We start from the raw sequence: 22,122 nt of genomic DNA on the forward strand, positions 1-22,122 counted from the left end.
TATGTCATTGGTAGCTGAGCCCTATGCTACTACCAATGAAATTTAGCATATTTCTCAGCTACCAACAACCATGGACTGCACCCGGCCGCAGGTTTAACAGCCACCAGGAGGTTCAGGCGGTATTTGCAGGCAGCATGGGCATTTCTAGTCAGTCCAGTCATGATATGGATAACTACACACCAGAGAATTTGCTATAATTTGTTTGACTTCATCGCCTGTAGGAATGTGAGCATGGGCTGTGGCCCTGCATCTTAACTTCAACAGCTACATCTACCCCCAAAGGTTCCAGTACACATGGGATGAACTGTTGTTTTTAAGTATTTGCTCTTTTGCTGTTTTATTAACTTGTATACTATTGTGTGTAGAAATGACATGAAATATACAGGTAGTAGGGAATGATGTTGGTACACTGCACGGGAAATGTGTCCTGTTAGTCTTATTTAAAGACAGTGACTGTGTGGTCTGTGAATAGTATAATATTTTACGTGTTTGCCTAGGAGGAAGCCCTGAACTTCGCATTCATGAGACTGCGCAGTTACAGTAGGCCCTCCCTTCACCACCCGGTGCTGTCCAGCGGAGGGGTGGGGGGCAACCCTAGTGGAACACACACTGGCAGTGATACATAATATGTGGGTGACAACATTGGAGCTAGCTGTCCATGGAAAAAGGGTGCACTTTCTTTTCACGCACGTCATATAGCGCCAGACACCTGAGCGCTGGTGGGGCTTCTGCTTCAAGTGCATGGAGCTCTGCGGGCCCCAGCCATCAGACGAGCACCCTCAGAAGGGCACCCTCCTCTAGACAGGTTCCTTGGCTTCTGCAGCTTCGAATCCATAGGATAAACACCTTCTTAAAAACCCAGACAGGTTACTGCAGATGTCGGTCACAGGTGATGCCCCGCTCCCCCTACCTATGCAGCCCGGACTCCCAGGGTCCCTGAGAGGACCCCGCAGTCCCGGCCCTCAGACGCCACCCGCCCCATCCCTCCGGTGACCCACCTCGCACCAAACTGCAGCGCCGTCCTGTTGAAGCGGTTCCTGGCGTTGGCACTGGCCCCATCCTGCAGGAGGCCGCTGACCCCATGGCTCCTCCTGCGCCCCAGTGTTTCTTGTGCCCCACCTGGCACACATCATGTTGGAGGAAGGTGAAGTAAAAATGTTGCCCCCCCCTGGATAAATTTCTGCGGACGCCCATGTATAGATTGTGATTTATTTTCTCACTAAACATGCAAACCACACGGAAGTAAACTTGTGTCAATTTACAACTGTGCGGGAGTTGGCCATTTCGCAGCACGTGGGCAATTCCTTGCATGTTTGGTTTTGCTACAATGCTCGAATCCGGTTTTATGTACTATTTGCTCACCATCCCCCAGCATGCCTTCTGTTTGGTCACAGAACGACGGAGGTCAAACTGTGTGGTATTTTTTCTCTTAAGTACGATGTTTAAAAGCACTTTTTTATGTTGTTTTTAGAAAAAGCGCCTTTGACCAGCCCAAGCGTTGGCCGGCGGTGTTAGCAATTACTTCCCCATGTTATGGTCGGGTCTTGCATAGTGTTCCGCAGCTTGCGCTAAAAGCTTCCTGCCAGCCAACTGCGTAATATCATCTCCCTCTCAAGGCCCATTTTCTGCAAATTGCTATTGTTAAGCAGAATTCTATGGCGCGTGACTACCTGCCCGGACCAAAGTCATTTTAAATAGCCGAAGGGGGTCTTTTTGCCATTTGTGAGGTCTCTCCAAGCAAGCCTGGCTAAATGTCGCCGCTGCTGTTTGTACTTGCGAAAATGCTAACTGTCTGAATAAAACATGTGTTGTATTGGAAAACCAGCTCTAATCTAGCAGCCGCTTCCGCCGACAGACTGCGGAGCAATTAACGTCCGCTGAACCCGCCTACTTCCGGAATGAGACGCAACAAACAGGGCCCTGCTGGGCTAACTGCGCTAATGCTAGGCTGCGGAGATGCCGTAATCGCCACAGTATAGAATGTGATGAAATAACTGCATATTTATCGAGCTGTAATTTTACTGTAAGATGGAAAAAGAACACAGCGTACCATTCTAAAGTTTGAGTTAAAAATTAAAATGCTACTTTTCAATTTCTTTGAGTTCTCGTGACCCCACACTCTTGCTAGAATCGGAGCAATTTTGCAACGTACTCTTTGTGCTCTGGAACATGTACTAGTAGAAAGTTTTTTGAAAGAAGAGCGATGGGGCAGATTTACAAGCAACTGACGCATCTATATAGATGTGTCAGTTACCCTGTGCCTGAGTCAAAAACCCTTGTGCCACCATAGATGCGCCGTATTTACAATACGGCGCACTATGGCGCAAGAACTGACAGATACGTCAGAAATTCGGATGCATCTGTTGGTGGAAAAGTCACGCATTGCTGGAGTCGTGTCGCAAACACAACGCAACTCCAGCAATGCTTTTTGTGACCTATATCCAATACACTGCGTCACTCCTTGCACCTGCTTCAAGCAGGCGTAAGGTTTTGACGCAGTGGCGTCCTAAAAGTCATGCAGTGAAATCTTGTAGATTTCACAGCGTCACTTTTACGAGGCTTTCCTGCTTGGGAACGCCTACTCTGCATACATTATACGTGACTCAGGTATAATGTCACTCAGGGCTTTACAACGTAACGCATCTCCCTAGATGCGTCACGTTGTAAATTTGCCGCATTTTTTAGCCGCCGTTGCGTCATAAAAGTGATGCAATGACAGCGTAAAAGTGACGCATGGGGCTTGTAAATCTCCCCCCATGTTTTTAATTCTTCACTGCTCCGTTAGACAAATCGGCTAGTCCTCATCCCTTCATCACAACCTTCATCCAATGTGTTTGTCTTTATCCTTTAACTCTAGGCTCTGTGCTTGCTGGGGCAACCCCATATGATACTCTTCCAGAGTATTGTGTTTTAAGTATATTGTAGTCAGAAATCGACTACCACAATATCTTTATGGTAAAGATTTAGAGTTAAGTATAGACTTAATAGTCTTAACTCCATGGCTCAGATTTACTGATCTTCATGCAATGGAGCAGCGGCGGCTCCTCCGCTAAGGTGGAAGAGTGAGCGTCGCCCCACTGCTCTTCGAGCAGTGCAAAGGAAAAATACAATGACAATAACAGCACATTATTACCCAACCGTCCTGCGCACTTAGTGTGCTCTCCATGGAGAACATGCTCAGGCTCCCATTCCCTGTCGGAGCGCCGAACCAGGCCGCTCAGGCCAATACCGACGCTGCTGTCATGCCACTGCAACAGAGCGCTGAGTGAAAACTTGCAGTGCTGCACTGTGCAAAGGACAAAAATATAGCAGAGCACCAGTTTAACCCGGAGTCACCGGCCAACACAGCCTTTTGCTGTATTTGCATTACAAATGGCTTGCCATCAGTGCCTATCGTAAGTGTTTGTACACAAGTAACACCCATCAGTACAAATTTCAAACACCCATCTTACTTATCAGACAAAAGCAGGTGGGTCTGATAAGTAAGATGGGTGTTTGAGGGTAAAACACGCATGCTGTGCTTGGGTGTATTTTATTCTGTTCTATTCTATTCTATCAGGACTTGTACAGTCTGTGGCTACCCGCAAATAGCCTGCCAGCGATAATGACAAAGTCACAACCGAGTAACCCAGAGACAACTGCCAACAGATTCAACCAAAAAGCCAGTATACAGGTGATGTACCCCTTCAGCCCTCGTTTGATCGTGGTTTTTCGTGGTTATAGGAATTGGTGCAAAACAAGATCATGCTACTTTTGCAGATCTGGCTTTACACCAAAACCTATATTTTTTGTACTTTCCCATTCCAAACAGACCCCTTGAATACATTAATTGGGAGGTAACGCATTGTCGTTTTAATCCCAAGTAAGGGTCACTTTTCAGCACACAATATGTTTAGCACCTAAGAGTTGATTGACGCTAATGGTTGCAACTCTTCACATTACTATTAGTCACGTGAGCAGCACCACAAACCTATATTAAATCTGGGCCTACACAATTATATTGCTATGATATTATTATAATAATTATGGCTTTAATACATGTTCTGCCATACTGTCACAATAGGGCCAAATCCTGATATTTTGGTAGAGTGTAATAGAGGTAACTGTTGAGTGTATTTCTGTATCCTTGTGCCCTCTTCATCCATTGGCCCATTCAACTGCCATTCACATCCCCCCCAGAGCATGTAGCATGGGGAAATGGGTCAGACCATTCCAGCCATTGCCTCTTGCAACTGTGAGGGGTGGCTTTTTGTCTAAACAGAAATTTACAAGTGGCTAAATATAAGTGCTGTTCCTTGCTAGGGCTGATATGGCAATATATTACAATCCCAGTTTTTTTATTCTACCCGTTCTTTATCCATTTTTTATTTGTAGTCATTCTTGTGTTCAAAGGATGTCTTTAAGATATTATACCTCAAAGCCAATAGTGCCTTATCTTTTCACCAATCAATACCAAATTTTCCTACGTAGGGCATTAGAACTACAAAGGGTTGCAATGCATGCTTTCATACACTTGTCTAATAAGAAGCACCAGTGCTGTTCCATTAGGATTATCTACAATGGCTGTTTTTTTTAAAATTCAAATAGTATATTGCGAGCCCACGGCCCCACATTTAGGGAACATCATGTCATATTTTTTCCTTCTTTATATTTTACTGGCATACATTTGCAAAAAATACTATAAAATAATAATTTTAAAATAACTATTGCACCAGCAAGAACTGACATTCACTCTGACAATGCTTCTTTAATGCTTGTGAGCATGCAGAATACTGAGCACTTGCTCCTCAGTAACCGAAGTTCACTTCCATTCCATTGCTTTATGTCAACTGGCACTGAGCAACTGGCCCAAGGTGTGAGATAGACTTAACAGATTCTTAACCGCATGCACGCTAGCGGGTTTTCCCGCTGCGCGCTGAAAATTTGAAAAATTGACAAAGCCAGCTCGTCATGCGCGCAGCGCAGGTAACGCCCATGACGAGCTGGCTTTGTCACCAGCATCCGGAGCAAAAAAAAAAGAGCGATAATAAAATAACCAAGGTTTCCCATTGGAGGTATATATGTAAATAATAGGTTGTTGCTGCTGTACAATTGCTACATCAGGCTGAATCCAATTCTAATATTTGAAGCATTTGTGGGACAAAAATGTACTCCAAAAAGAAACCAAGCACAACAGTACTTCCACTGTAGATCAGTGCTTTTTTTTTATACTTGTATATGTACTTTATTCGGATTTGGGATCATATACCCCACTCCCTGCCCAAGAGCATCTGTACATTTTACAGTGAATTAGTAACCAACAAGAAGGGAAAAAAAATAACTAGAATGGTGAGACTGTTAAGGAGGAGCGAGTGAAAAAAGAAGGGAAAACCGGTATTAGCAACAAAGAAGATTATATCCGTGTGGACTGCAGTGTTGTTAAGGAACCAAATACAGAGGATTGTTCCTTTGATGGTGAGGGTAAGATTGCTTGAACAGTTAGGTTTTATGGAAGCGCCCAAAAGTGTAACAAAAAGAGAAGAGCGTTCTACATCCTGAGTTTATAAAGTAATTGATAAGATAGAAAATGGGCATAGCTCAATCTGTTAATAGGAACAGTGGGGTAAGCTCCATGGAAGAAGGTAGAAGGCGGGTAGGAGAAGGTTCCGGGGGCCTGATGAGCAAAGTCATATTGTGGTACACAAATGGCTTTTTTGTTACGGACTAAACCCATTTTCTTTATTTGATCTCTCATTACTGAATCTCAAAAGGGGGTTAGAAACCCATAAAAAATTCCTATTTGGAAGGGACATGCTTAGGGCATCTCTTCAAATAACAATTTGTTGAGTTATGTATCAATGTTTTGCATCCAAAATGTGTGAAGTCTGGCTCAAGTTCAAGGAGAGTGTTGGATGTTAGTGTCACGTGCACAAACCAGTTGTTCCCTCAAAGTTGCCATTGATCTCATGTGGTCTGTCTCATCAGTGTCTTTTTTTGGCATCCAGTACAGGACAATGGATTAACCTAATCACACCCTTGGTGTTGCTGGTGCCATCCAACCAATTATTCATAAATGACTAGATCTTGGGCTGTTCTACGGTTTGTATACCCATTCACCGATCTGCCTATCCTCAAGTTTGTTTGAATCCTGTTTTGTGCTAGGGGCTGCTGCAGACTGAACCCATGGGAGCTGCTGAATTAAACGCCCACTAACCACTACACTTTGAAAAAGATGAAGGCCAATTAAGCTGGTGCATGGGTCTGTAGGTAATTAGGGGTGTTGTCTACAATGGGTGAGTACTAACCCAGTTGTGCTATTTCAGGTTGACTTCTTAACTGTCTGAAGCTTCCTCGAATATTTATTCTCCTTCGACACTGTGAGGCAGAATTAATGGAATCTGTACCTATTTAATGTAATTTATTTCAAGGCTGCAAGGCAACAAAGGGTGAACATTATGTAAGGGGTGCATTGCGATTCACAGTATTATAGGAAGCTAAGTCGTCTGAAAGATATTAAGGCTAGCCGCAAAGATGAATCTTGCAAAGGAATTTGTTCCTACCATAAAGCTTCAGTGTATCACTTCGTTTCATTATGAACTGTAAGAAAATTAACACGCTTTACTGAGCACTGCTGAATAAATGCATTTTTATAGAAGCAATACATAACTTTAGCTCGCATGTGGAGAGGTCTATATAAAGTCGAAAAGCAAGTTGCTTTTCATTAGGATTGGTTATTATTACTGCATGCATCTGTGTTGTCTTTAGATGGACATACAGAAGACATGTTTTTTCTTTTGCTTGGTCCCTAAAGCCCACCTGACAAAAAGTGTGGACGAAACTGAAGGATGCAATGTCTCTTATTTATTGTAAATCCTGTTTCACGAAGACTGGTTTTCACCTACTTAATGTTAGCACAGTCCACTCTAGTCCAGCTGTTGGCAAAGTCTGGTGCAGCTTACAGCTGGGTGGTATTCAATTCTATGGACATTCAGAAGACAAGATCATCTTGGCCTTCTCAAGCTCTGCCCCTGATCCTCCCTCTAGCTCTCCTATTGGTTCTTTGTCGTCACCCCTCCTACAGTTTTTACCAATGAGAAGCAAGGTGGTTTAGTGATACTCACAAGCAAAGTTGCAAAGTTCTACACCTCACAACTTCACATCTTTTTTTTTTTTAAATCCCCAGTTTCAGGAACTGAGAATCTTGTGAGTTTAAAATAAAACTGTGGTCAAAAAAGGTCTGAATGGAAGTTAGAAGTCCCTGCTGCTAGGCAGGCTCCGGTGGGGTGCTTGGCTCTCTTGTACCACTGGAGGCACGGCTTGCTGTATCCCTCACCCCCTGCTGCCAATGTGCCATGGCAGGACTTTCAGCATCAGGAACGGGCTACCAAGGGCTGGGCATTGTGTTACTCCATTGCCACACAGTGCAAGGGCAGTCCTGAGAGACGATATGGAAGCCCACATCGGTATTGAGTGAACATGTGGCAGCAGAGAAGGGGCCCGACCTAAGGGCAGGGCTTTAAGTGGGAAGAAAAAACTAGGGGGTCGGTAGGGGGGTGTCTCTCAAGGGGGCGCGGCTAATGTAAGTAAGGGTGTGACTTAAAAACAGGAAAGCTAAAAATCTGTGCTTAGCATTGTGTTCCGTCCGACTGGTTTTTGGCCGTTTCTGTCATTGCATCCAGATATAACAAGTAACATCATAAAGTCAGGACTATTAACTTTGTCAATGGTTGTTAGCTTCATAAGATAAATAAGCAGCTACTGTGGCTTGTATATAATATTGGAAAATCTTCCACTTAAAGCCCTGGTGACACCACGACAATGTTGCTGCTCCTTAGTTCCGAAAAGAGAAGAGAAATCCAGAGAGAAAATGACTCTCTTTAAAGGATTTCCCTTCCCCTATAACGCTGGAAAAAAACGGACCGCCTGTGCCAGGGCACAAAACAGAGCCTGATAGAGACCCGTTTGGAGGCCTCCATAAAAAAAACTGCTGGTGCTCAGACCCGGTGAGACCCGGCCCACTGAAAGCCCTGCCTAAGGGATTCTATGCCTTTTGCGAAGTTGGGAAACTTCCCATTTTTTCTCAAACCTCCAAATTTTCCAACAGGGGGTGGCAAGCTAACATGATTATGCTTCTGTGCATCAAGCATTTGCGTAATGTAACGTTTGCACAGAACAGGTTGAAAAGGAACTGCCTCATAATTTGTAGACTAAAAAGCACATCCTTGAACTTTGTGCCTTCGGAGCCTCTGCCTCTATTTTTTAATCCCATTTCTAACACCTGACATTAGCAACATGCTTGAAAATGCTTTTTTAGTTAAAGGAGGCAGTTAGTGATTGGGAAATGTCTTTATGGTTGAAAACGTTTTTTTAAATCTTCAAATTTAGCACATGTATATTTAGCCGTGTAGTGCAATATGATTCAGCTTGGTGTTCACAGGCTCCAGCATCACCGAGGAGGCAAAACACATCCTTGCTTGCCATGTCAGTGTGGCACCAGACCTAAGAAGTTTCTAAAAGTATGAACGCAGTCTAAACAAGTTAAGCACAGAGATGTTCCTAAGCTGAAGTGGTCTCTGGATAGAAGCCTTCGGTGCCTCACGCAGCCATTCCTGTGACTTACAGGTAGATGCGAATCGCAAAATTCGGCCATTTGCACCCGCAAAAATGGCATTTGAGATACATCAAGGGTTCATGCACTCGCAATTTAAGAATTCGCAAATAATTGCAAGTTCTCAAATCGCAATTGCATTTAAGGAATCGTAATTTGCGATTCCTTAAATGCAATGCATGAACCATTCCAAGATTGCGAATTCGCAATCTGGGGATCTCTATTTACCGCAAATCCAAACTACGTGGTAAAAAGCAAAAACTTAGAAATATGCACTTTAGTGCATTTTTCTAAGTTGTATATTACACACACACTTGTCCTTGGGACATGTGTGTGCGCAACACCAGTGAACATTACCATTTCAGCGGTGCAACAGGGTGTCCTTTGGACACCCTGGCACCCTTGAAATTGCGGCACATTTGCGATTCGCTTATTGCTAATCGCAAATAAGGAATGGCTTTTGCGATTCGCAATTAGCGAATCGCAAATAAGGAATCAGTAGGAATCGCAAATAACATTGCGATTTCTACATGCATCCCGTTTTGCGAGTCTTTAATAGCGATTCCTTAAAATTCGCTATTAAGGACTCGCAAAACATAACTTTGATGCATCTGGGGGATAGTACCTTGTATTTTTCATGAAAACCTCTACTGATCCACAGCAGAGACAGCACATTAGAAGCTGTTACCTCCACAATGTTCAACATAAAGCATTTAAGTAACTAAGCTTGTGTGTAAGTCAGTGTTCAATTTGTAAACTATGCTTGAGGGCCTGGTGGTCAGCGGACCCTGGGCAGACGGACAGCGCTGGGGAGTGGACTGCAAGCAGAAGAAATGCCCAAGTCGCGCATAACCTCCAGTGCAGCAGTGCAGTGCACTGGAAACTGAATATTTCAAACCATGGGTCTTTTGATAGGTTGCCTGTCAGACTGTCGAGGAGAAACATATTGTCGGCAAAATGTATTGAAAACCAAAATACTGTGTAGGATTATAGCTATACGGTTACTATTTGTAACTCCATATCTGTGTCCCTCAAAATATACATACCAGCAAAGTATATACGTGGATTTACGTACTTTACACCTATGCTTGCTCACTTTTCGTTGCTTTCACATTATTTTGGCCGTTATTATCCTGGCGACAGGTTTTGTGGGGCGATATTTCATTCACAATGTTTTGATGGTATATCCATTTGACATTCAGAATACTGCTAAATGACACATATAATTCAAATGTTTACTCTATATGTGCAGCACAGTTGTTGACAAAGCTGGTAACCTTGACAGAAAAGAAGCCTTGTATTCATTCCCTGTGTTTAACACGTTTCCATTACTGGTCTCAGCATGACGCGGGAAACCATAGAGTGTAGAAGGACGTCGACTGCGGCGCCATTTCGAGGAAATACTTTCAGACTTTGCATGAAGGTTTTCAGTCGCAGCATGAGAATTCTGAAGCAAGTTGGTAAATGAGATGTAAAATGATGGTATTTGTTCAAGCCACAATATTTTTATTTTTCATGCACAATCCAAGCCCGAAATTTGGTAGTAAGGTTAATAATATACGTACAAACACACTTTGCGCCTTCACGTGCATGCCGGTCCGTGCACCCATCACATTTCCACCCGGTTGCTCCCGCCTTGCAGTGGCACCGCCCTGTGACTGGATCACAGGGGACAGGGAGCGAACCGTGTGCATCGCACTCACATTCTTGGCACGAGCCTCCGGGGATTCTTGGGTTGCCAGTGTATCCAGAAGCGCACCTGGGTGTGGAGGGGGACAAAACACAGTACATGAATAGATATCTTCACTGGCCACAGCTCTACTCTAAGTCTCCCATACCCAGATGGAGATTCTAAACTGGTGCAGTCAGTATTATAGATGACAAGGTGGTAGAAAATGCAAACGTCTTTTATTTGACAAATGTTTAGCAATCAACATAAATGTTTTTTTTTTTAAATAAAGTTTTTAAGAAATGTATCACATCCTTTTTTTGTCCCTGGTTTGTAGCAAAGCTCAAGTGGACTTGTCGAATACCTTTAGACATGCACATAGCTTCAAGAGATACAGAGTTTTGTCCAATTCTGTTATGATATGACTTTCATCAATTATTTGGCCTGTTAACACTTTGGTGGATGCCTTTTCTGAGGTCATGGATGGTCCACAGGGTCGGGGATCCATGAGAGGAGAATATTGATATGTCCCGGCTGAATGAGTGTGATCTGGATTTTGTGAAGGGTATTCCCTCTGAACGGGACCCAGGCGTGGCAGACCTTGCGTCCTACTGTACAAACCTCTCTGGAGTTCCTAGATATATATTGTGTTGTCTCTTTAGGTTACATCACAGTGGAAGAGTCGGTCTTCTGTCCTTCTGCCTAATCCAAGCTGTAGGTTGGGCTCTTAAAGAACAGAATAATTCACGACTCGATGCAGAGTTTCTTATATGTTGGTGGGCAAATGTGCTGGTGGTGGGGGTCAGTGTAAGGTGCTATTAGCCCTTCTGTTTTTGATCTTCGACTGAACCTTGAGCTGGAATATCAGCGACCTACTCTTTTCCATAGATATGGGATAGGCTGCATTTTCTAGGTTGTCTATTCTGCTCCACCCCACTGAGATCGTTAGATAAAACTGAGAAGAGAAATGCAAAGAGATCCAATGACTACTTACAACAATTGATTCCCACTTTTTCACTAATTTAGACATTTAATTTGGATCTCTCAAACTCTTCTAATTGTCACCCCATACCGTATCTGTAGTTTATTTCTAGAGGGCGTTATTAATTAGCAATCGCAAAAGCTCATCAAACCAAAGACATTCCAGTTGTCGACTGGGATGACGAAGAAGTTTGATATAGACCTCTGGGGCGAATGATCTCAGAAAGGCGTTGTATGGTGGCAGAGAGTCTCTCTACCACAAGTCCGTTCTGAGTCACTTAAACAATATGTTTGTTTAAGCATTTTTATCTGAAACATGACAAAAGAGATACAAAAGGGAAATCCCAGGGTGGATGGTGGACACTGAAGATGAAGGAGGAGGTTAAGCTGTGGAACAAGTGGAGACAAGGACAATGATGATAAAGTGTGTAAAATGTTCATTTTATATGAAATGATGCACCTATTTATTTTAGGAGGAAGAAAGGATGAATATGGTTGGGGGTTACCTAGTTCAAAAAAGGCATGCTCTGTTCAACATTGGCTGTGGAGCTCCAAACAGAGGAAGGAGAGCTTCAGAGTATGCTCAAAGAGGATGTTGGGAAAATAGTTTTAGTGGAATGTCTTTGGAGGCTTAAGAATAGAGCAGGGGGCAAGAGGAAAGAAAGGTTAGGATAAGTTGCTTGTGACGGAGCTCAGGGTTCCTGCAGAGGAGTACTCAGAATAGGATTTAGGATGGCTTGTAGGAGATTTTAATGCATAACTTTAAAGAATAGACAGTTGTTTCTTGAGTGCTCTCTTTCTGACCAACAATGAACCAGCTTGTGTCAGTGGGAGGTGAGAGAGCCTGTGTTGATAAACTGAAAATATTGCGTGTAGCGAACTTCATAAACTGGTCCATATATGAGAAGGTAAATCTGTTGTGGACCCACCATTAGGCTTTTTGCAGTCATCTATGTTGCTCATAACAAGACCCACAATAAGGGCTGTAGCAGTATGGAATGAGTCAGACCGTGCATATATCCAACCATGGGATCTGGCTGCAGAATCACTGGTAGATATAAAAGTTTCCTGATGCAGGAGGGATTGAAAAGGACACCAAGGTTTCTTTCAGAGGGGGCGGTGTTAATGTGTCAGGGATGAGACAGTGGCTGATTAGGGAATTTTTGAAGCAAACATAGGAAACGATAGGATCTCAGCCACCCAGGAGTTCAGGGCATGAGGTCAAAAAGCCATTCAGTGGCAGGTAACAGACAGGCAGTTTGAAAAGTGTTTTTTTACACGTATTTTTTTTTTTAACATCGCCCTCGTGACAGTACGTTTCTATCAATATCAGTGGTTTAGGTCATCTGCACAGCAGTCACATATAGCATCTTCCCAGAAGTATGCACATGTAAGAACTTATACACTGTGATGGCACATCAGGCAGATGTGAGAGTTGGTCCGACCATTCATGCTTGAAGGATAAGGGGTCCTTGTATCAAGGTGTGCATGTGCAAACATATACCCAAAGAAAAGGCAAAGATGCTTACTAGGTCTACTCTGCGTCTGGCATATGTTTGTATGGTGTTTACCGAGTGAGATACAACTAATTTATTTTGGGCTATCACCGGTGTGCATGTCCTAAGGTTAGGGTCATGTCCCCATCAGTCGTCTCTGCCCATTTCTTCAATATCATATCATGTCTACCCTGTAGTGAAAGTGCACCCAATAAGTAGACCAATACTGTTATACAGGGAGATCTGTGAATGAGATCACCAAGTCTGTCCATACGTCAACGTCTGGATGTTTACGCAACCCTAACTGTTCCTCCGCTTGCAGTGTAATGCCCTCCACTGTTGCCCATTTTCCAACTTTCGCCCTCCATTTCCACCGGGGTGGTCACTCCACGGACCTCCAATGCATCGCTATGGCATGTCGGGGAAGCACCAGGAACATGGTGCTCTCTCTCCACGCATTTTCCCGGAGCGCATATAGACCCAACAGGCATGCATCCACAGTTAAAAGGGCTGTCCTGCCCATCGTCCTCTCTAGGTCATGCTATTGTCAGACAGGTCCATGTCATTTGAATAAAATCCACATCCAACAGTGCACACCTAGGGCACTTCTTGTCTTAGCCATGACGTTTAGTTTGTGTGGCATGAGGTTGGTGGTGTGTAGGAAATTGCCCTCCATATATTTAAACCTGTCTTCCTGGATGCCTTGTAAGGGTGCTCCAGCACAGCAACCCATTCCATATACCTTAGCTCCCTCCCTATCTCATTTTCCCAATAGGTTTTCAGCTTTGTCAGTGTGTTCCTAGTCAAAGATTGATGGGCTTTATAAAGTCATGATATTAGTCTACGACCACCCCAAAGGTGAGCAAGACTTCGAGTGTCTTGTGTATTGGAGGTTCAGTGTGATGTTTCTCCCATACAGCCCCCAGAGACTGTCGTAGCATGGCATAGACCAAGAAGTGGGACTCTGGCAAAGCTTTGGTGTGAACTATGTTGTCAAATTGAATGCATTTCCCATCCTCATAACAGTCCCCCACAGTATTGATTCCCATCTCTGTCCACATCTGCTTTGCCAGGCTGTGAGATACCCACCCATGGCATTAGGGATGCCCACCAAAGGAAGTGCTGGTGTGTACAACGGGGCGTCAAGCACCCTTTGGACTACACTCTTCCAGCATCGAAATGCTATTTTGAGAAGTTTAGGGTGCAGAGGCTCGAATTTTAAACCCTAGTAGCATGGCGAATAACACACTTTCATGTCTTTTCTCTCTTGTTTCCAAAGTCCACTCTTCTGTGGCCATCAATCCTTCTAGCCAGCCACTGCAGTTATGCTGAAAGTTAGTACATCAGGGACTCATAGTCTGCCCTAACGCAGTGGGCGCTGCAGTACAGCCAGGGATACTGTTGGACAGGCCACCTGAAGGGCTCGCTCCCTCCCAGCATGACAGAGCCCGGACGCCGGCCCTCCAGGTGCTACCCACAGAAGCAACCCGCACCCCGTCCCCTACGGGACTCCTGCTTCCGGACATATCTGTATCATTGGCCCGGGCCACTGTCAGCTCCATTGCCCGGCCCGGCCGCCATCTTGGACACTGCACCACGAGGCCGCGTGGCCTCAGCTCGACCCTAACCCTGGGCCTGGCCAGGCCCCGACATCCCGGCACCACCATCCACCCAGGAGATGAACGGACCACTTGGCAGGTTAATGGGAGAAAGAAGTGTCGATGGCTCTCCCCCGCCAGGTGCCGATCGCCCCCAGCCTCCCCGGGCGCTGGCTCCACCCCCCTGCTGGGTGTCTGGACTCCCTCATCCCGGACCTCCCGACCTCCAAGTGCGAGGGTCCGGACATCAAAGGGCGCCAGACCTATAACTGGGGCAGCTCCAGAGCAGGAAGGCAGTTGTATCCTGGAGTCGAGAGACACCGTGAAGAACTCATCCTTGACGGACTGCTGGCGCTGCCGCAGCCCTGCCTTGTGAACTGTCGTCCTGCCGCTGGCGCTGCCGCGGCCCTCTGCAACCTTCATCCTCGTCGGGACCTGCTGGCGCTGCCGCGGCCCGTTGTAACTACCATCTTCGTCGGGACCTGCTGGCGCTGCCGCGGACCGTTGCCACCTACGATCTTCTCGGGACCTGCTGGCGCTGCCGCGGCCCGTCCTCCTAGAACATCAAGCTCGAGGATTGTGAGCTACCCATCATCTCAGCGTAACTACCAGATTGGTAACAAGACTGTCCCGCTACCCTCCTTCCCCAACCAAGAGACTAGAATCGAGGGGACCCCTGAGTCCTGACCTCCTTGTACCATTCTACCGTACTTCAAGATTGCTTATAAAGAACGTTAAACTTTATCCTTGTGTGGTGTCCATCTGTGGGGGGGAAGTTACTGGTCTGTACGATCGCTGGAGACGGCTCTCCCCGGAGACCTCTCCCCTTGTCCTCGGCCGACCCTCCAGGTCCCGTCTAACAGATACCCTCTGCCTACCCTATTCCATATCCGCTTCCTCAGCAATGCATTCCAATGGCTTCCTCTGCAGACCAGGAACTCACTCGCCCAGGCACTCAGTGTGTGTCACTTGGACTATGGAAACGCCCTAGTGGCTGCAATGAATAAGGGCCTCTTTGCCAAGCTCCAGGCTATACAGGGGACGGGTGCCTGTTTGGTTTGCAACCTTCCACCTCGCTCTCCTTCTCAACCCATACTAAGATCCTTGCACTGGCTTCCCATAACAAAGCCTGCCCTCTTTAAGTTTCTCCGTCTAGTCCATAAGTCTTTATAAGGAAGTGGCCCATGCTACTTGGAAAACAAGCTGGAGTCTTACATCCCAATTTGCCATCTTAGGTTCAGTGAGCAACTGCCAGGTATGGGGGCCGCTCTTTTTCTTTTTGCCCCCCCCAACATTAGAATCAGTTACCATTCCATCTACGTTCCTGCTCTGACCTAGTCTCATTTAAAAAATCATTAAACCCCGACTTTTAAATCTTTAAAGTCAGTTAATTTTAATTTCGGATCTGTGCTGGTACTCAACTGCGCATGGACTCGCTCGGGGTGATTTGCATGCTTAATACATTTAAATTAAATTTAAAAAAATTACATTGTTGTGAAACAGGACTAAGGTCACCATATTGGAAGGTTTGTGAAATCATATAACAATCGGACATGCATGATCATTTTGGACAGGGCTATTCAGGCCATTATGAGTTGTTTAAGTGAGCACCAAAATTCTACACTGAGTTTCAGAGCAAGCGGCTTTACTCCCAGTTTCCATTTCCATGCATCCTCATTATGTGGTATATATTCACTTCCAAGTAGCAGAAGGTGTGGGAATCCGAGGTAACACCTGCCTGTGATATTGCTGGCTGGGCGTGCCACCGGTCTGGAGATATTGGGAATGCACATGTTTTGAACAGTTGGTGTAGAGACCAGAGATTCTGTGCAAGTCCTCAAGCAGCTTTATGCTCTAATCAACATCCCTCCCAGCATCTTGGAAGAAAAAAAGAGTTATCTGCAGTAAGCACAATAGTGAGCTCACCATCATGCAGAGGAATGCCGTCTCTTCAGCGTTCCATTCTTTTTATGCTGTCAGATGGTCCTATGGCCAGCGCAAAGAGCATTAATGATAGCGGGTATCACTGTTGTGCCACCCTGGGCCAGAACAAAGACTTGAAAATGCACTGGCCTGTTCATATTCTTGCACTTGCTGCCATGAAGAGCACAGTGACCCATCTAATCCACCTCTCACCTAGGGCCATATGTCCCTTTGCTGCCCACAGGTAATACCCCTGGACCATATCAAACACCTTTTGTAGGCTGACCAAGAGAACAACCGCATCTTGGTACATGCCTGTGGACCTTTCCTCAAACACTCCAAGGAGTCGCCAAATGTTGAAGGGCCTATTGCATCTAGTGACACAGCCATTCTGGTTGTCTTGCTCCAAAGTCGAGAGGTGAGTGTACCGACTGTCTGCGAATATTTTACTGACAATTTTATAGTCCAAGTTTAATATGGATAGGGGACTCTAGGAGGATGCATTGACCAGATACCTTCCTTCAGCAGGCAGTCATTGGTTCCCGAGGTTTTTGTTTCGCTTTAGATCTTTGATGGCCCCTTTAACCTCGGACTCAGTGATCCGTCCACCAATGTCCATCGGCTTGTAAGTGTGGGAGAAATGCTGTAGCCAAGAACACCTTAATCTCGCCTCGCGTACTCTGGTGTGCTGCCTATATAGGCCCTCATAAAAACGTGTGAATACCTCATGTATAGCAATCTGCATGTGTCGCTGCCTTCTCTTGAGTTCTAAACCCGGTGATTGGGATTCCTCTGTCCTCGGATTGGATGAGCCAGGAAAGCAGCCTGCACATTCTACCCCCTTCAGTGTGCTTTAGGGTTATATATTTATTGTGCCAACATGAGTATATTCGTTCCACAGCACTTGCATATTTCTCCATTGCTTCAGCCAGGGTCAATCTTTTGTGCGGTAGCAGGAAAACTGTCCTCAGGAGCGGATGGTTCCCTCTAGTATTGTGAGCTCATTTCCCAGCGTCTTTTTGGCCACGATAGACTGACCTATGCAGTGGCCCTGTCCCACCACCTTGAAAGCCTTCCGTTTAGTGCCAATTCTTTCAGTGGTGTACGGTTAATCTCAACATACTCCTGTTTAATGCCCCCTAGTAGCTCTACGAGCAGTGGGTCCTGCAAACATTGGGCAGGTAGCTTTAAGTGGGGGGGGGGGGGGGGGTAACAGCCTTCTACCTTGCAGCAGTGTGCTCCACAAAAGCTGGTGGTCAGAGATTGTGCAGCACAGATATTCTGCATTTGGGACGGCGCTGAGAAGCCTTTAAGAACACAGCAAGTTATCCAGTCGAGAATGCAGGACCTACACTGGAGAACAGAAAGCGTTTTGCTTACAGGTATCATGCCTCACTGAACTCCAATTGTTAGTCCAGGCCATGAACACATGTCGTAGCTTAACCACAGGGTAGTTTGCCAACGGTGGTGGACCGGTCCAGGGTCACAGCCGCAATGTGGTTATATTCCGTTCCCAGGATGCTGGACATGTCTGTTTCCCCAGAGAGTATGGATTTTAGAAAACAAATTTGCCATCTTGTTGGTGGCACACAAGATGCCCAACAATACCTGTCCTGTTGAAGGTCCCAATCAGGAGAACAAACTTGTCCTCCCCGTCTATGCGTGCTGAGCTCAGAACGAATGGAACACCCCGCCTCACCCACAACCGAGAGCCCCTTAAATATTATTAAAAGCCTGTGGTGTATACCTGCCTGTTCAATGTAGCCGTTTCTTGAGCCTCCAGGTGCATTTTCAGAGTAGCATCTACATCTACCCCTCTGCTCCTGAGAAAAGCCAGAGCTTTCTATTTCCAAGCTATTATCCCTCTCCCCTTACATTCCATGTGAGGAAAGTATATATTTGCTTATGTCCTGCGTCATGTTTTATGCATTCTGTGAGTTATCCAGGGAGGCAAATTGGACAATGCCGCACATAAAACACATTCAGTCAGCATTCTAGAGCGAGACCCATTGCAGGATGTAGACCAGAAAAACATAACAAAACATTCCCATGACCCCACACCACATGGCAGGTTGGCAACAAGCACCCGGCCAATAAACAAAGCAATGAAGCAAAATGCAATTTGATCCACCATACATGCGCTGTAGGGTGACTAATGTAGGCGTGTCATCTCCCAGTCACCTGCCCTGGCAATCCCTCTTGTATACCGGAGATGGGATTTACCACATAGAGGTCCTGCAGATGATATTCAAAGTGCAGAACATTGTCCTACTCAGTTAGCTGGGGTCAGGGTTAGGTGGTGCTTGTATTCTCAAAGTGTCAAGTTCCGATTGGGCTGTCACAGTTCATCTGTAATGCGAGGTGTGACATGGGGGCCCCTCACAGCACTCTCTAGGGATGTGCCTTAGTCAGTACCATCGCCAGATGCCTCCGACGTGTTTCCACTCTGGGTCGGATGCATCAATGTACAGAACACATTCACAGTCTCCACTGCTGTTGCCTGTTCCTGCTCAACTTGCTGCTTGGGTGGTCGCTGAGATCCAGATCGGTTGCATTTCCTGCACCTCATACATTGAAGGTGGCTTTAAAGCGTGACATCTGTGCCTGTCCTGTGTTGTTCCAGACAGTCCTAGGCCTCAAACGGGTCCTCAAAGAACAAAGAACGGACATCAATTACAAATATTTTATTGATACATTTTGATGCACCCCCTATCGCGGCATCAGGACCATCTTCAAAGGCATTTTAGGCTATCAGACACCCTACTGTGAATCCCTGTGGCAGAGAAATAAGGCGACGGCCCCCTTCGTTCAGTACATCAGGGACAGATATTAGAAATGTAAGAGTTAAAGGAGGAAGCTGAGTCTGAGACACAGAGAAGTGATTGCAGAATTGTTATGATGACCTCGGGGAGTGGACAGCTACTCTGCTTGGCCATGCATTATAGGCACGAGCATTGGGGTTAGTTGAGGTACTCCACAATTAACATATTCATAGCTGAGAGCTTGTGTGAAGTGTTCAAGAGGCGATTTATTGTCCTTAGGTGAGTGGGAGTGCAGGGGTCCTTATATCTGGGAAGGCATGAGTGCATTTGCATCTTTTGGGTGACAATATGGGATATAGCAGGGGCCAATCAACGTAGTGGACTAGGATTCCTTGAGTGCATATGTGAGCACTAGAGTCAAATAGGGACTGGAAAGCATCATTGCAAACATCAAAAGAAGCAGAGGAAGCGTCGATGATGTAATGAATCTTTTGCGTTAGATTAAGATGGAGCAATGGAGCTGGACATGAACTTTCTTCTAGTAATGCGAGTCTTGTTAGCGAGAGGTAGGAATTTTTGCATGCGTATTTATTAAGGACTGGGCAAAGGGTGGTAGTTGAAAGCTGGTGGAGTGACATATTGTGTCAAATAAAATGATATTGGCCAAGGGGGTTTGAGTTGTGGTGGGACAGAGAGCGATCCAAAAGGCATTGGTTAAAGGGGCACTCTTCTATCCTGCATGTTTACATTTCAGAGTATACTCAGGACATCACTTTCACCTTTCTCATTAAACACCATGGTTTGTCACATAGGCCCATCAGCGCTCACTCTGGTCCCCATTAATTATAAACTCATTCTTACATGCACTATTCAGCCTAATCAGGCCCCATAATAACTATTATTCTTGCATTTCATAGGATAACGCGGATTTCCAACTCAGCCTCTCATTTTTCTAAGGTTAATGCTTTAAGATAAGGAATAGCAGTACCTATTACGTTCTGTGCTATGAGGCCACAAACTCCTCTAGTAAGCACTGTGTGAAATACAAAGCTCGTGCAATACAGCTATTGTGAACAAATGCAAACCCACTGCTTAAGCTCTACCATATTAAAAGGGCCCATTCTGCATACATAATATGCGGTCTGTGTCTCCACAGATTTAGGGCACTGACACTCTTCCAAATCTTCTCAAAGACTTTCAGTAATCAGAGACAACTTGCCCCCTTGATTGGGGCAGTTACTGGCTCTTGTTTTTAAAGTCCGAGTGGTGTACCGTGTCTTGATTGTTGCCTGGTAAACAAACATAAGTGATGACAGACAACAGTTGCAGCAGGTTGGATTGCATCAACACAGTGTATCTTCCCTGACAAGATTTAACAGGCAAGATATGTATATCCATCTTTGTAGGCTAACAATTAGGGACTAGTAAGGAATATGCAACACAAAAAGGTGATGGATGAAATGTTGAACATTGTCAAACATTCACCCCCAGTCACGGATCTCGGTTTAATCCATCGTTATTTTGCTCACTAGGCCACCCCAGTTCAGACATAGCCATATGCAAATCAGTCTTGAACCTGTGCCTCATGGGAACAGTCCAGACCAAACTGCCAGGCCATGTCTTCCCTGGACTGGAATCAAGCATCCTAGGACCGGTTTCCGGCTTTCAGCCCTCAGCTGAAATCCCATTATCTTTTTGTGTTGCACTAGTAAGGAATAGACATAAACCAAAGGTCATTGTAATGTGTAACTGTCCCTAAAAACGCGATAAGGCAAGAAAGAAGCAGCACAGAATGCCATGGGTGTACGGAACAATGCTAGGGGATTCTTTCCACCCAACACCTACAACTAATACATCCTAGGAAAGGACTAGACAGTGCAAGTGATTGTAATTAAATGTGTGCCTGCGGCTAAATGGTAATGTCATAAACTAGTGAAAGGAATAATCAAAGAAGTTAGTCAAAACCTTAAAATGAATCAAATAGAACTCTAAAAACAATGTTATGCAATTTGTTAACAGATTCGCAGCCCAGCACACATTTCTTCGTGTACATCAGGGTTCTCCAAAGTCGGTCCTGGAGGGACGGATCCATGCCAGATTTTTAGCACATCCCCATTTAGATAAATGTCGTTTTCTCAAAAATCTGGAATATGCCCTCCAGGACTGACTTTGGAAAAACCTGATATACATGTTCCAATCTGTCACTACGCAAAGTTAACAGGAAAAAGTGACTTTTGTGCAATAATTCTTATTTGGATCAACTTGAGAAGCCATATTCAGCTTATTCTACACAATGCTTACATTTTGGTAACACCTGTCTAAATTTTCATTGTCTGCCAATGAGGAGACTTATAACAATTTGCTGTTGTGGCCAACCCTTCCATTTGAAATGCATTCACTTAATTCTCACTGCTCCCAGTCCCATCTTGCAGTACCTTTCACAGTGCTGGCCTTCATATCCTGGTGGACAGGCGGTGCAGCGGTAGGAGTTCAGTCCATCCATGACGCAGGTTGGGCTAAAGCTATAATAGGAATAAGCACAGAAAGAACGGTAGTTTAGTTAATATCCCACACGCTTGGCAAACTTGTCATTTTCTTATGATGGCCTTGTGCGGCATAGATAGGATCTGCATTTTGTAAAGAAGGAAGGAATGAAGGGGGTAGCAAGAAGAAAGGTAGAAACACAGTAAAGCAAGGAAGCAAGAGTTGAAGGCAGAAGGGAAGGAAGCAAACTATGAAGAAGATAAACCACAAGGAAAGAAAGGAACAAGTTACTCATGCTTACCCTCTACTTCTTTTATTTCAATAAATACTGTTTGCTAGAGAACGCACCATACTTGTTGTCACAACCTATTTTTTTTGTGATTAGTTCCACAGCTCATGATCTTTTAATTTCCATATTTGTGGGCTGCATACCCGAGTCTGTCCTAGCACTGTACCTGTTACAACCACAGAAATCTCTGTTCATGGACACATTTCTTACAAGTAATCTTCCTTACTCCTACTCTTACTGCTCCAGTGCTCCATGCTTTAACCCTTACACCTGCGATGGTTCCCTCCAGTTAGACAAGAAAACCATACTGCTGCCTGACAAACAAGTACTTGC

The 22,122-nt window shown here is 45.1% G+C and overlaps 1 protein-coding gene across 7 annotated transcripts in view; it reads right to left on the minus strand.

Annotated features, from left to right (window-relative positions):
• Positions 1-22,122, minus strand: part of LAMA2 (laminin subunit alpha 2) — a 3,858,378-nt gene that overhangs the window by 1,142,312 nt on the left and 2,693,944 nt on the right. For 6 of the 7 annotated variants that reach the window (XM_086927001.1, XM_086926997.1, XM_086927002.1 and 3 more), the window contains 2 exons: positions 21,452-21,538; positions 10,153-10,346 (listed from right to left, as the gene is read on the minus strand). In XM_086927001.1, the coding sequence (XP_086783127.1) occupies positions 10,153-10,346; positions 21,452-21,538 (281 nt within the window). The remainder of the gene's footprint in view (positions 1-10,152; positions 10,347-21,451; positions 21,539-22,122) is intronic. The other variant, XM_086926999.1, reaches the window with a different exon arrangement.

Source organism: Lissotriton vulgaris, chromosome 6, assembly GCF_964263255.1.
Source record: "Lissotriton vulgaris chromosome 6, aLisVul1.2, whole genome shotgun sequence".
Classification (NCBI taxonomy): domain Eukaryota; kingdom Metazoa; phylum Chordata; class Amphibia; order Caudata; family Salamandridae; genus Lissotriton; species Lissotriton vulgaris.